This window comes from Camelus ferus, chromosome 19 (genome assembly GCF_009834535.1).
Source record: "Camelus ferus isolate YT-003-E chromosome 19, BCGSAC_Cfer_1.0, whole genome shotgun sequence".
NCBI lineage: Eukaryota > Metazoa > Chordata > Mammalia > Artiodactyla > Camelidae > Camelus > Camelus ferus.
The window spans coordinates 2,581,814-2,595,734 of record NC_045714.1 but is presented as its reverse complement, the minus strand read 5'-3'; the positions used below and the strand labels follow the sequence as shown (position 1 = coordinate 2,595,734).

The 13,921-nt window shown below is 47.2% G+C and overlaps 1 protein-coding gene across 6 annotated transcripts; it reads left to right on the top strand.

Moving 5' to 3' along the window:
- Window positions 1-77: 77 nt before the first annotated feature.
- On the top strand, window positions 78-11,265 carry WFDC3 (WAP four-disulfide core domain 3). 6 transcript variants are annotated; one of them, XR_004312953.1, is made up of 8 exons: window positions 78-192; window positions 1,985-2,073; window positions 2,542-2,673; window positions 3,325-3,471; window positions 8,963-9,219; window positions 9,555-9,686; window positions 10,289-10,425; window positions 11,030-11,265. XR_004312953.1 is itself a non-coding variant. In XM_032461258.1 (8 exons), the coding sequence occupies exons 2-7, from the start codon at window positions 1,995-1,997 to the stop codon at window positions 10,387-10,389; spliced, it is 897 nt and encodes a 298-aa protein (XP_032317149.1). In that variant the 5' UTR covers window positions 78-192; window positions 1,985-1,994; the 3' UTR covers window positions 10,390-10,425; window positions 11,030-11,265. The 6 variants fall into 6 exon arrangements, 5 of the variants coding, with proteins under 5 accessions (XP_032317149.1, XP_032317151.1, XP_032317152.1 ...); XM_032461258.1 differs by having other exon boundaries at window positions 10,240-10,425; XM_032461260.1 differs by lacking the exon at window positions 8,963-9,219 and having other exon boundaries at window positions 10,240-10,425.
- Window positions 11,266-13,921: the final 2,656 nt, after the last annotated feature.

Here is a 13,921-nt window from a genome sequence, read left to right as displayed (position 1 = left end):
CTGGGTTACCTGGGGAACCCAACCGCCGCGCCTCGCCTTGTCCCAGACGCTTAAAAACCTTGAGTGTCTAGGTGGCCGGGCTGTCTCCCGGGAGCGGCCGCGCCTCGGGTGTGGACTGTTGGGTGTTCAGTCAAGGATTGTTCTCTGGCCCGGCTGCCCGTGGAGAAGCGCGGGGCAGGAGGCGGAGAGCAGGTTTCCACCGGCTGGGGTTGGGGAATGGAGGGCAGCGTTTCGTACCGTGGCGCCTGCATTAGTCTTTGAAAACGAGATTTTAATATGCCTGGCACTCAGCCCCCGGAATTGGATGGGCCTAACGCGGGGACCCGGAAACCCAACAAGAGGAGGTCTGGCCCATGCCATCCCAAACACTCACCCACCGGTCTCTCCAGGCCTTGACCCCAGCAGTTGCCTCTTGGCGTCTGAAGGCATTAGAATGAAGGTTGAAACTTGGACCATGTACCCCCTCAATCCTCAGGGAGCTGAGTTTCATTCCCCAGACGGGTGATTCTGGGATGGGCTGAGAATGCAGGGGTTTAACAGCTGTGGAGTTCCCCAGAACCCCTTTAGCTCTGCGTTAGAGGTAAGATGTCCGTGAATAGAATTGGATCCGACTTATTGATGGTAGAGAAAGCTACTCTTATCAGGTCACAATTGGGAGTAGTAGAAAGTGCATGAATTTTGCAGTTAGAAAGTTGAGTTCAAATCCAATGTGATATGGTGATTAAGACCATTGACTATCGGATTGGGCTGCCTATCTTTGTTCTACCACTCATTAGCTGTGTGATCCACTTTTCCTTCTGTGCCTCAGTTTCCCTATCAATGGAATGGGGATAATAGTACCTAACTCATAGGGTGCAGTGAGGATTAAGTGAGTTAATTCATGTAAAGTACTTAGAACTGCGGCACGAGTAAACCTCCAAACAGTGCTATGCCTCATTTACTATTATTAAATTCCAACAGCCACTACTTACTAGCTTAAAGACCTAGGCACTTTCCCTTCTGAACCAGTTTTCTTACTTCTGCAAAATTATTATGCAGAATAAAATAAATAATGTACATAAAGCACATATTAGGTCATCAAGAAATGTTAATTATCTCTGTGCTCCAATATCAGCCTTAAAACAATAAGACAACTTCCTGGGACCAAACTCTTTGGCCCTGTTAAGGAGGTTTTTACCTTGAGTCTTGAATGTCCCCTGCCCTCTAACCTCATTAGGCAAAGCAATGCCAGTGGACACTATTTGGTATCATGGCTGACCGAAGTCATATGCAGGACAGATAAAGAAAAATTAAAAGAAATGTAGGAGGAAGCGATAAAGAAAGGGAGTACATATGGTCTACATTACTACTTGAGTCATAGCCACTATTCTTTTGGGTTTTGTCAACTAGCCTTCATACAGTCCAAGAATGACCTGTGTGGGCTAGAGGAACCAAGGTGTAGGTTTTTGGTACATTCGTATTAGTTCTGAGCAAACTCAAATACTGCCTTTCTGTAGTTTTTGGATAGTTTTTAAGTAGTCTGTTCCATCCTCTCTCTTCTAGGTTGCTAGGATGGACAGGGGCCACAGTGCGTTTTATTATCTTTGGCTGTTTTCTTTAGTCATGTCTCTAGTCCTTCCCTCTGTCGTTTTAGCTGTACCTGTGTCCTTACAAATCCCTTTAGGGCTCTCTTTGATCCTTTATCTGATGCCTATCCCCCCATTTCCCAGCCTCCCACTAGATTCCTTATCCTTGTCCAGGGGTGTTGTGTATTTTACAGAGTCTGATCATTTCCACCACATGTGTCTCTTGGTAGTGCCAGGAATTTTCCCACACACCAGCAACCAATCACTTTTCTTCTTGTCAGAAGAAGCCACCCTTGGGACTATTGCGAAAGGGAAGACTTTGAGGCTGGATTGAGGCTTAGCCTTTCCATTCCCTTGCTTGATACTCTGGGCAAGATGTACATGTCTGACCTGAACTGAATTCTCGTCTCAACTCTCAGCATCATCATCATGCTGAGCTGCCTCTTCCTCCTGAAGGCACTTCTTGCTCTTGGGTCCCTGGCATTCTGGGTGGCAGCAGGAGAGCATGGTGAGCTATCATTTGGGACCCCTGGCTAACAGTGACAGAAAATGACTTGAGCAGAAGTCATTCCTTGCCTCCTCCCAGAGTGAGAGTCTTCGTGTAGGGAGATGTTCTCTGTAGGACAGAACTGGATGCATAGATTCTCGGGGCAGTCAGGATAGGTCTTCCTGGCTTTCTTTATCTTCTCTGGATAAGGAGACAGGACTTCCACTCTGGCTTACTAGAGGTTCTGGTTTTTCCCTAGGGCTCTCACTGTGGGTGAGAACAGGATCACCCCATCCTTTCTGCCTGTATCTGCAGAATGGTTGGTCCTTTAATGGTGCTGGGTGCCTGTTAGGAGTTGTGTGGGAGGAGGGGAAAGTGGTTGCAGAGATATTATAGATAGGAATGTTGGAGTCAAAGTGCATTTGACTTCCATTCCCCATCTCTTGAAGCCTTGCCAGTTACCCTAACCTTTCATGATATCTCTTGCAGTGAAAGAAGGAGAATGCCCTCCAGATAAGAACCCGTGCAAAGAGCTGTGCCAGGGGGATGAATCCTGTCCGGCCGGGCAGAAGTGCTGTAGCACAGGCTGTGGTCGGCTCTGCCAAGGAGGCATCCCTGAGGGTACGTTGGCTTGAGTGGGCAAAATCCAAGTGTGCCTTCTGATCTGGCCTCTAGATTAGCTACACACAGTGAGCTTCCCGTCTCCTGGGTTGGCTCCTGAAATAGCTCACCTAGAGCACCTCTTCTTTCCCCTTTGGGGGTCTCTGCTCCCTTAATCACTCTGTGTTGTGTCCTCAGTTCTTTGCCTTCTAGCAGGAAAGGACTCACCATTGATTATCTGTGTCTTTTACTTCTGAACTCAGGGTTACTGTGAAAGGCTGGAGGGCAAAGTTGTAAAGGGAAGCCCATTTCAGGGAGTGATGAGAAGAGTAGATCTTAGAGCCAGATAGACCTTTTTGAGCCTGAAATCATCCTCAAGTGGCTCTTTTTAAGTGTTATGCTTTTAAAATGAGGATCATTGTTTATACCTCATAGGTTTGTTGTGAGGACCAAACAAAAGGTTCCCGGTATAAGGGAAACACCCGTGAATTGCTGTAAGTGTGAGCTGTTACCATTGTGGTGGTTGTTGTCTCTTGGCTTTAGAACCAGGATCCAGAGTCTTAAATGGAGCCTAGGGCTTCCTTCCTCCGATTTTTCCCCTTTGCCAGGCCTATGAGTGTCACCAGGCACCCTTACCTCTTTTTTTTGTGGCTGTTTCCCTTTTTGCTGCAGGGAGGAAAGGAGACTGTCCCAGGGTTGCTCAGAAACAATCCTGTGTTAAAAGGTGCGTCACTGATGAGATGTGTCCAGGTGTAAAGAAATGCTGTACATTTGGCTGCAGCAGGAGCTGCATCATCCCAATCCCTAAACAGAAGCTGGGTAAGAACCTCCCCCCATGCCCCACGCTCTGTTTGCCCTGCTTGTTTCTTTCTCACTGATGCACACACCATCTTACTGTTGGTCTTACTTTACTTCGAAAAACAATAATTAAGTGACTGCCATATTCTGAAAACTTTTCTTAAAAAAAAAAGGTATAAAAGGGGTACCCAAGCTGTAATGATTTGTGATCTATGGTCTAGGCTGGCAATTTGAGAGCTGTTGGATAATTCCCAGTTCCCATCATCTGTTTCAGTGTTCTCTATTCTGATCTTAGCTCGAGGGTCTGCAAAGAGATAGCAAAATAGATTCTTCCTACTCATCTGCTTCTGAGACTGTGTTCCCTCGGTCCACACATAGGACAGCCATCTTCTGTTGGAAATGTGTCCTATTTTATTCTGGTTCTGGTAGAGAGGTATTTGAAAGAGATTTCTTCTCCCTCTTACAAGGTCCCCATGACCAAATTCTCCATTTATATATACTTTCTTCAACAAATACTTACTGAATGTTGACTCTGCCAAATTCAGCGATGGACTCTGGGTATATTGCAGTGAACAAAGTGGATCCCATCCTGATCTTCATGGAGCTCCAGTCTAGTGGGAGAGAAAGAGGTTTAACCAATAAGCATGCAGATAAATATGTAATTTCAAATATGATAGGGACACAAGCAAGAATTAAAGGATGCTGAGAGATAGGATAACGGGGGACTCGCTTTAGATTTGGGTGGTCACGGAAGGCCTGTCTGAGGTAGTGACATTTACCCTGCAACCTGGGGTTGAGGTCAGCCAGGCAAAAGGTGTGGTGAACATTCCAGGAAAAGGGGGAAGCAAATGCAAAAGGCTGAAGATGAGAAGTTTTGCCACGTTTGGGAAACAGCAAGAAAGCCAGTATGGTTAGAGTAGAGATAGGGAGGAAGAGAATGAGTCCAGGCGAGGCAGAGAATGAGTCCAGGCGAGGCAGGAGTCCAGTTAGACTAGGGAGGTGGTGATAGGGAGGGAGAAAACGTGGCACAGTTGAGGATTCGGAGGTAGAAATGGCGGAACTTTGTGCTTGATTCCTTGCCTCCTCCCTCGTCCCTGTGAGAGGCCCCCAAAGGTATTCTCATTTTTCTTTTGTTTCAGAATTTTCATGGCTACTTTTGCTTGTTTGTGTTTCCAAATATATTTTAGTATCATGTTGTGTGCCTACCCCTCCAATACTGAGGCTACTTTTATTGGAGCATGTATAAATTAAGTTAGGGAGAACTGACATTTTTAACGTGTGGAACCTTTATATCTTCCCATTGTTCAAGGGTATTTGGTGTATTTCAGGGTGTTTTATACTATTAAATTATTTCTTGATAAGTTAATACCTGGGTTATTTTAGTTTTTTCTTTGTTATCTTAAATGGGATCTGTTTTTCTTTTTTTTTGTTTGTTTATTTTTAACTGAAATATAGTCAGTTTACAATGTGTCATTTTCTGGTGTACAGCATAATGTTTCAGTCATACACATGTCTATATTCCTTTTCATATTCTTTTTCATTATAGGTTACTATAAAATATTAAATATAGTTCCCTGTACAGTAGAAACTTGTTGTTTATCTATTTTATATACAGTAGTTAGTATCTGCAAATCTCAAACCTCCAATTTATCCCTTTCCACCCCCTTTGCCCCTGGTAACTGTAAGTTTATTTTCTACGTCTGTGAGTCTGTTTTGTAAATAATTAAATGGGGACTTACATTATTTCTTCCATTCCATTTCCTAAAGGAAGTGGAACCATTCTCTCATCTGAGTGCACGTGGCTACATGTTACAGGGGGAGAGCCCTAGGTTTGATTGTCAGAGACCTGGGTTCAGGCCTGAGGCTCACCAGTTACTGGCCTGTGGGTCCCTGGTCAAGTTTCTTCCGCTTCTCTGAGCCTCAGTTACTTTGTCTGCAAAGTAGAAAGAATAAACCTTGGAGGCTGCTGTAATGACTCTAAGTAGGTACAGTGTTCGGCCCTGAGAGTACATTTGCTCCTCTCCCCTGGCCTCCTAGGGTGGGCTTCGTCAGGAGTACAGTTTCTAACCAGCCCCCTTTTTTATCGAGGACCAAGATTGTTTCTTCCTCCCCTGGTCACTTCCTCTCTGAGATCCTGAAACTCCACAGCACATGATAACCTTCTCCTTCCAGCCAAACCTGCCCAGGTAGCCGGCCCCTTCCCTGTACCCAGTGAGGCTGTCTGTGCCTGGCCTATGCAGCTCCCTTGGGCAGCCTGCCCATAGAAGAGAATAGAGGATTGTAGTCGGTGCCAGGACTCTTGAGGCCCCACTTTGGAACCAGAGCCTGGGAATCTGTCTCACGCGGGTCACTCACTGTCAGCTTGTAGGGCCTGGTACAATCTTCCCAGTGTTTGAAGGCAGTGGCTGAATTGCAGGGGCTGAGGGTGAGGCTGGCAGCCAGGCACGGCACCTTTGTGAGCTGCTCTGGGCCCTGGCCAGCCCAGATGGGGCTTCCCCTTTCCTTGGAGCTAGGCAGGCTGGAAAAGTGATCTCCCTGCATGTCTCCCAGAGCCCACTGGCTGAGTAGGGTCCCTAGTCTGGTGGGAAGTGATATTGGCTGCTGTGCTATGAGTTAACCACTTTTCTGCAGTTCCAGTCCTAGAGGAAGGCTGGGCCACTTACCCCATGGGACTGGCCGCTCCACCTTCTGCAGAGGAAGCTCTCCTTCCCGGGCTATGAGCAATTTCCGCTTTCCTGAAGCTCTGATTTGCCAGAGGTTTGCCATCACCTGTGCTGGTCTGTTTGGTCAGGTTTCTCAAGGGCACAGAGCAGACACTGGGACCTGCTCCCCTGAGGCAGTTCTGGTCCGAGTTGGGGACTGAATCCCGGCTCCTCTGCTGGCTTGCTATGTGGCCTTGGGCAGGCCCTTTCCTTTCTCTGAACCTCATTTTTGTCATCCCTAAAATGGAAATAAGGATGTTTATCTTGTAGAGTGATAATGCAGTATCTGTCCACTTGGGCTGCGATATAGAATACTAGGCTTGGTTGGCTTCTAAACCGCAGAAACTCATTTCTCCCAGTTCTGGAGGCTGGGATGTCCAAGCTCAGGGTGCCGCAGACTTGGTGTCTGATGAGGGCCCGCTTCAGGGCTCAGAGGGCCCTTCGTGGTGTAAGAGGTTTGAAATTTCACTCTTCTGCCAGCAGCTGGTGTCTTCCCCTCAGATATAGTGGAGAGTTGAGCTGGGGAAACAGTGAAGACTCTATGTGAGTATTTCCTAGGCTTCGGGTTTTTTATTCCACTTTTTTCGTGGTAGCTCGGGGTCTTGGGATGGGCGCATGTCTGGAGGCTAAGGATGACCATCTCCGTTCTGGCCCTTATTCCTATTTCTCATCCTGATTCCTGCTGAGATAACTGAGATGACTGGAAGCCATGTGATATGAGGAACTGAGCTTACCTAGCCTGGCAAAGCCAAGACAGTGAAAGGCAGAGGATCCTGCCTAAAGGGATGACTCGGGCCACATATTTACAAGGGCTCTGGGGATAGGAAAAGGACCAATGGATAGAAGCAGATTTCAGTTGAGTATAAAGAAGGACTTCCTTACACATAAGGCTGTTTAGCTTAAGGGTAAGGATGGCATAGTCTGGCTTGGAGGTAGTGAGGCGACATCAATTCCAGATGTTCAGGCTGAGGATTGGGGATGGTTTGGCAGGGGTTCAAGCATCAGACAGGGTGTCAGACTGTGTGGCCCTCCTGGGCACTGGTCAGAGGAGATGTGCTGTGACCCTCAGGGCATCAGCCTCTCCTCCAAGGGTCCCATCATTGCTTCTGATACTTGACAGAACCCTGGGGACCTCAAGGAAGCTCGGCCTTTGGTCTCTATGCCTGGTCCTGGGGGCAAAGGTAGCAGAGTGCTCCTGGCATTGCTTATGTCAGAGTCAGACCCAGCAAAATGGTGGAATTTGGGAAGTGTGGTACTCTAGGCCTCCACTTTTAGGGTGCAAGGTATAACTTCATGAGAGGTTTATGTGGCTGGTTATTTTCCCCCTACCGGAGAGTTTTTGTTTTTAATGCCCAGCTTTCTCAACGGTGGAATAAAAGGCTTTGTTCTTTGTTAGATGGATTTGAGTGTTTGTCAAGCAGGTGGGGAGGTGCCGGGTGGTACATCTGGTGGTTACAGGGACCATATTTTCTGAATTAAAAAAACAAAATCAAGACACATAGTTTAGATGAGGGCATAAAATATTTGTAGTAGGGGCTGTTCAGGGAAGTCCTAGGATGCCAGGTTATTGTACCTTTTTTTTAAAAAAATATTTTATTTACTTATTATTATATTTTAATTTTTTTTTATTTTGGGGGAGGAGGTAATTAGGCAATTATTTTTAGTGGAGGTACTGGGGCTTGAACCCAGGACCTCGTGCATGCTAAGCATGTGCTCTATCACTCGAGCTATACCCTCCCCCCAGGTTTTTGTACCTTGATTGTTTAGCTGTGTGTGTTCTCCTTGGAGTCCAATACTTGTTTTTTCCATCACGGCAGACTGCCCGGAGCCAGCTGTGTACAATTGGATGTTCCTTCTCAGAGGCACTGGGCCAGTCCCTCTTTGGTTTTCTACAAAGCCTTTAATTGCCTGTCATTACCCCTTCCATTTAAAAAATTTGACATAAACACTGAGGAATGAGTCACGGTGACTGGGTTGGTTTGGTTATGACTTCTTGGATGTGCCTGCTCCCTCGGACCTGGCCTGTCGCCCACGTGTTTTAAGGATGGTGTAGTAGAAACAGTGCTTCATTGCAAACCGAGAGGTTAAATTTTGTCCGGCTTCGCTGCTGACTCACTCAGCAGTTCTGGGCCAACCCTTTTTCTTCTCTGAGTTTCGTTATCTTCGTGGTGGCCACAAGGGGCACATCAAGAATGTGTTCAGCTACCTGCAACAGAAAGTGAACTGAACAGGGGTTCTTCTTTCTCACATAAGAAGAAGTCCTGATGGAGGCACCGGGGCTGGTGTGGTGGCTCCGCAGTGAGGCTATTTTTCTTTCTGCTTTGCAGTTCTTGACTTTGTCCTCATACTAGTTGCCTCCTGCTTGAAAGAAGGCTGCTCTGATTCCCTCTGATATGTCTGTCTTGGGATTGGAAGAAGAAAGAAGCAAGGGGGCAGTTTGGCAGGTGTATTCCCTGACTCAACAATGCTTAAGTTTCCCCAATTTATGTCCTAGTTTGTGGTCACCCCTAGTTATAAGGAATATGAGGGACACAAGTCACTTTAGCAAGCTGAGCTCATTGCCTCTCAGAACAAGCCTGAGGTTCTGTTAACAAGTGTTTCAGTTATCTTTTTGCCACATAACGAACCATTCCAAAACTTAGTGGCTTGACAGAACAACAGTTCATTCTTTCTCACAGTGTGTGGGTTGGCTAGGCTTAGCCAGGCAGTTATTATACCCAGTGGCACAGCTGAGGTCCCTCCTGCTGCTGGGAGCTCAGTGGCGAGCTCCACTGTAGCTGGGATGTCCAGGATGGCCTCTCCTCCTCCAGGTTCTCTCTCCAGGGGGCGTCTCATCATTCCGCAGCCCAGCCCAAGCTGCTTTCCAGCATGGCGGCTGGTTTCCAAGAGGGAGTGTTCTAAGAGGACAAGCCCTGGTAAGCAAGTGTTGATCAAGCCTCTGCTTGCATCACACTTGCTGATATCCTGTTGGTCAAGACAAGTCACACAGTCAAGCCCAGAGACAGTATGGGCAGGGGCTACTCCAGGGCGTGAATTACAGCAGCCACCAGTGTTGATGTCCACTACAGTAAGCAAGGAGGGAGGATGAATGTGGGGGTGGCAACTGGTATGTTTGCTGCAATGGATTGGATCTCAAAGGTACTTTTTAAACTGTGAGTCTGGCAATCTATTTAGTAAAATAAATAAAATTATGGCCAGCATTAAAAAAAGAAAAAATAGAATATAAAGTATCAGCACTGCATATACATATGTACATAAATATGTACATTTTAAACCTAAGTGTATATTAAATACACATGGGAAGCAATGGGAAATGTATTTTGTACTTGGAGTCCCAATAGAAATAACTGGAGGCACTGGGCTTGAGCACCTCTGGGCCCCAGTGCTCTGATTCTGTGGCAGAGTTTGAAGGTGAATGTCCTGCCGACCCACTTCCGTGTGAAGAGCTGTGTGATGGAGACGTGTCCTGTCCCCAGGGGCATAAATGCTGCAGCACTGGCTGTGGCCACGCCTGCCGTGGTGACATTGAGGGAGGTATGTCAAGCTGTTTGGGGAGGGCATCCTTGAGTGCTCCTTGGGTCCCAGAGTTGGTATGGGAGGGAGCCATCTGTGGCCTTCTCTTCCTGGGAGGAATCAGAGTTCTCACTCTTCCTGCCCTCCCAGCCCCCTAATCCAAAGCAAACCTCTTCCTAGGGCCAAGGGGCCCTGTGTTGGCATTAAAAGAACTAGGGGAAAGCTGTGTGGGGTAGCAGGAAACCCAAGCATATGGGGAGAGGGTGGTGCTCTGGGAGACTTGCTCCTTCTTCACCCCACCCAGTCCCATCCCCAAACTCACAGAGGTATCAAACTCCTAGGTATCTCTAGGGAACTCCCTGTGGAGTTTGGAAACCGTTAGCCCACATGTCCTCTTGGGGTCCTACAGGTGCTTAAATCTTCCAGTTTCAAGGTTTTCCAGCCAGATCTTTGGTTGAGATCTAAAGTCAAGGGTGGATTCATCTGGAGCCTCCCTGTCTAAGTTCCAGATGGGAACTTGGAGTCATTGGAGCTGACCGTTCTGTCTCTATACCTGTGCCTGTTTACCCTGCAGGGCGGGGTGGCGACTGTCCAAACATCTTGGTGGGCCTGTGTATTGTCAGCTGCAGGGTGGATGAGAACTGCCAAGCTGGGGAGAAGTGCTGCAAGTCAGGCTGTGGCCGCTTCTGTGTCCCGCCAGTCCTGCCACCCCAACTGGCCCTGAACCCCAACTGGACCATCCAGTCTGATTCTGAATTAGGTGAGCACAGTCCATCGTTACCTGTAACAATGGACTTAACTGCTGTGTACAAAGCCCTGACTTAGGTGCTGGGTGGGGACTCCGGAAGGTCAAGGCAAAGTCTGTGCCCTGGAGAGAAGAAAGATCAGATGTCACAGATCAGAATCCTTGTATAGACAGTCCGGGCTTTCGGAGTAGGTGTAGCTTCTTGGGAAGATCCTTCTGCTAGAAGCAGGATTTGACCTGGACCCTAAAGACTAGGCAGGATGTGACAAAGGGAGGAGAGCAGAGAGAACCTGCTGGGCAGATGGTCTGGTGGCTGTAGCAAAGGCACAGAGAGTGGAAGGTGTGTGACCTGCTTGGGGAGCTGGGATGGGGGTGGTGTGAGAGTGGGTAAGGGAACAGACAGGCTGTTTTTATAACAGGAAATAGAAGGTTCATAACTGAATGATAAGAATCTTCCATGCCAGTTTGGACTGGATTATCTAAGAAGCAGGGAGCCATTTAAGGCCACGAGATCAATAAATATATGGCAAACTTCTCCAGGGTGGAAGGGAAAAAAAACCATGTTGGGGAGCTGGAGCCAGGAGGGCACAACGTGACTTGATGTTTCTTCTTCTTGCAGAGATCCCAGGGCCCTCGCTGTCCTGATATGTCCTGAGCTTCTTTGGTGACTCCAGGGAGCTTGTCCAGCCAGCCAGGAGAGGATGCTGTCCTGGGGCTTGTGACCCTCCCAGGGGCTTTCACTGCCCTCTCTGCTCTGCTTCTGTTCCTGCCGCTGCCCCGAGCATGGGAAACACAGCCCTGGGCTTGGGCAGTGGGGATGTGGTGCTTCTTTTCCCTAATAAAGGCTGGTGCTGACCCCCTGGTCTGTGCTGTTGGAGGGCTAAGACGAGGAAAGAGAGTATGGGGTTCTGACCATGGCTGTGGGATTATGGGACTGACTTCTTTAGGAAGGAGAGGGGACCTGAGAACATCGAAAATGGGCTGGTTGGGTGTGGCCAGAGAGGAGATGGGTGGAAGCCCAGGGTGACTTGCCACAGATGTCTAGTTCAGGCTCCAGGAGTGGGATAGTCAGGCCTCTTTTGAGACCTGCTGACCTTTCTTTTGTTGGAGAATGTGGGCTGGGGATGGAACTGGGCTAGTTTTTTTTTTTTTTTTTTTTTTGTAGTCTCTTGGATGTTCCCACCCTGGGCCATCTTCCTTGAGGGGCCAGCCCTTGGCTCCAAGATAGGTGGTTTGTCCTCTCCAGGTAGCTTTGCTATAGGGAGGGGATGTCTTTTGGCTCTTGAGACCAAGATAATTTTAAAAAATTGTATTTTTTTATGTATACAAAATGGATCATATTCTGTCTTGGAGATCTTTTATGTCATCACATTCTTTTAATAGAACTCGATGAAAATAACCAACTAGTTATCTCTTGTTGGGCATTAATATCCTTGAACATGTAAAAATCTTGGCCTACTTTTGCAGGTAAATCTGGGTAAATTCTTAGTAGTAGAATTCTAGTTTCTTAAATAGAGCCTGGCAAAAAGCCAGGCTCTCAGTAAATATTGGTTGAGTGAATGAAAAATGAATGTAATTCCCAAGACTAGCCCATGAGGAATTTGTTGGTGTGCAATTCATTGAAAACCCAACTGACAGTGGCGTAGCCAACAGAGACATTTAATTTTCTCATGTCTGAGTCTGCAGAGGCAGTGAGGCTGGTTCAGCAGCTCAACCACAACACTCAAGGCCAGACTCATTCCTTCCTTCACCATCCTCAGTGTGCAAAAGCCAGTGTGCTGGCTTTTGTCCTTGTGCTGGTCACCTCACAGGTGTGAGAAGGTTCCTTTTGATGTCACAGCAGGAAGAGGGTGTGTGTAGAGCACAGTGGCGAAAAGACCCTGACCTCAAACCTGCTCTCCGTTTAATGATGAAGGCTGTCTTCCCCAGAAACCCACCCTTCACACGCTTCCCTTGTCATTGCACTGGCCAGAACTCTTGCTGCAAGAGAGGCGTGGAAAGCAAGTGTCTGCCAACACCAATGGGAAGGTGACCATCTTAGAGGAACCTTGCATCATCCCTGAGGCTGAGGGAGGTGCCACATGGCTATAAATATCAAGGTTCTGTTAGGAAGAAGGAAGGGAATGTTTGGGGTATAGGTAGGTATTATACTGGGTCAAAGGACATAATGCATTTATTTTTTATTTTAGTATTTTTCCTGGGCAAATTTTCAAACAACTTTATTATATAATTTCTACACATATTTCAGATGTACAATTTGACGAATTTTGATAGATATATACACCTATGAAACCACCACCACAATCAAGATACCTAACATTTCCATCGCTTCCCAAGAGGTGCAAATTTTAAACTCCCAATTTATCCCTTCCCACCCCCTTGACTCCCGGGTAACCGTAAGTCTGCACATATGCATTTAAGATTCGGACAGAAATTGCTAAGGAGGCAGAGCAGAAAAGGTATCACTGCTCACAATGAATGCTGCAAAAATACTTTTTTGTAATTCCCAACTTTAATGGAAAAAGGTGAAGTATAAATTTTAAAAAATTTCTCACCACTGCTGGGGTTTTGTGTCCCCTTTCCCGCCTCTGTTTTTCTGCTGGCATGTGGTATTCTGGTTTCTGCTGGTCTAGAACATTCACCTCTGTATAGAGGAGGCATATTCCAGCATTTCCTGATTTGAAAAAAAGCAGCTGGCACGAGCCTCGCGGTGGTTGTCCAAGGGACACCCACACCTCCAGGCTCACGTTGCAGGGAGCTGGGAAGGTTGGGGGACCATGTGATCGGCAGCTGAACATTTTGACAGCCCCTCCTCTCCCCTCCCATTCCATTGTTTTGCTTATCGTTTATTTGATAATGTTTATTTTAGGTATTTTTTTTAAATGAAAATCAAAATAATACATGCACTTAACTCGGTATGGAAAAGCTTTTAATGAAAGAACAGTCCGTGGAATCTTAAAATACTGTACGATGATTTTCAGCTGGATGGGGAGTTGGACTTGAGAGGGAGGTGCAGCTCAGGCTGAGCACGGGGAGAGGAATTCCTTCTAGATCTTTCCTTCGCATCTGGAGCAGCCTGTCTGCCTGGGAGCTGCTGACCTGCCTCGTGGTAGCAACGAAATGAGAGAGAGAGAACATGAGCTAAAAGGCTGAATTTGAACTTGGGATTGTGTTGGACCTGGAGATCAACGGCTGAGACGGGGCCAGATTCTACGCTTTCCCTCACCCCTCGCCGCTTCCAGGCCTTTCTAAGCAGCTTTTCCCACTGTTGTACTGTTGCAGAAAAATGTGTTACAGCTCAGTTGTAACAGCAACCTGCATCCAGCAAGAGACCAGCACTGGGAGAGTTGGAGAACACGTTTATTACGCCAACAAACCCAGAAGAATTAACACCTCAGGCTCTTAACCCCATTTGTATGGTTACACAGGCCTTTATAGGCTGCCAGTTTTACCCTTTGCAACATCATATGCAAATAAAGTATAACAGAAGTTGACCAACCAGGAACAAGCT

Bases quoted from the DNA above. Each gene is read 5' to 3' on its own strand.
- WFDC3 (XM_032461258.1), top strand. From the start codon at position 1,995: ATGCTGAGCTGCCTCTTCCTCCTGAAGGCACTTCTTGCTCTTGGGTCC. The intron at 2,674-3,324 runs GTACGTTGGCTT...TTTTTGCTGCAG, and splicing joins CCAAGGAGGCATCCCTGAGG to GGAGGAAAGGAGACTGTCCC. The intron at 9,687-10,239 runs GTATGTCAAGCT...TTTACCCTGCAG, and splicing joins CCGTGGTGACATTGAGGGAG to GGCGGGGTGGCGACTGTCCA.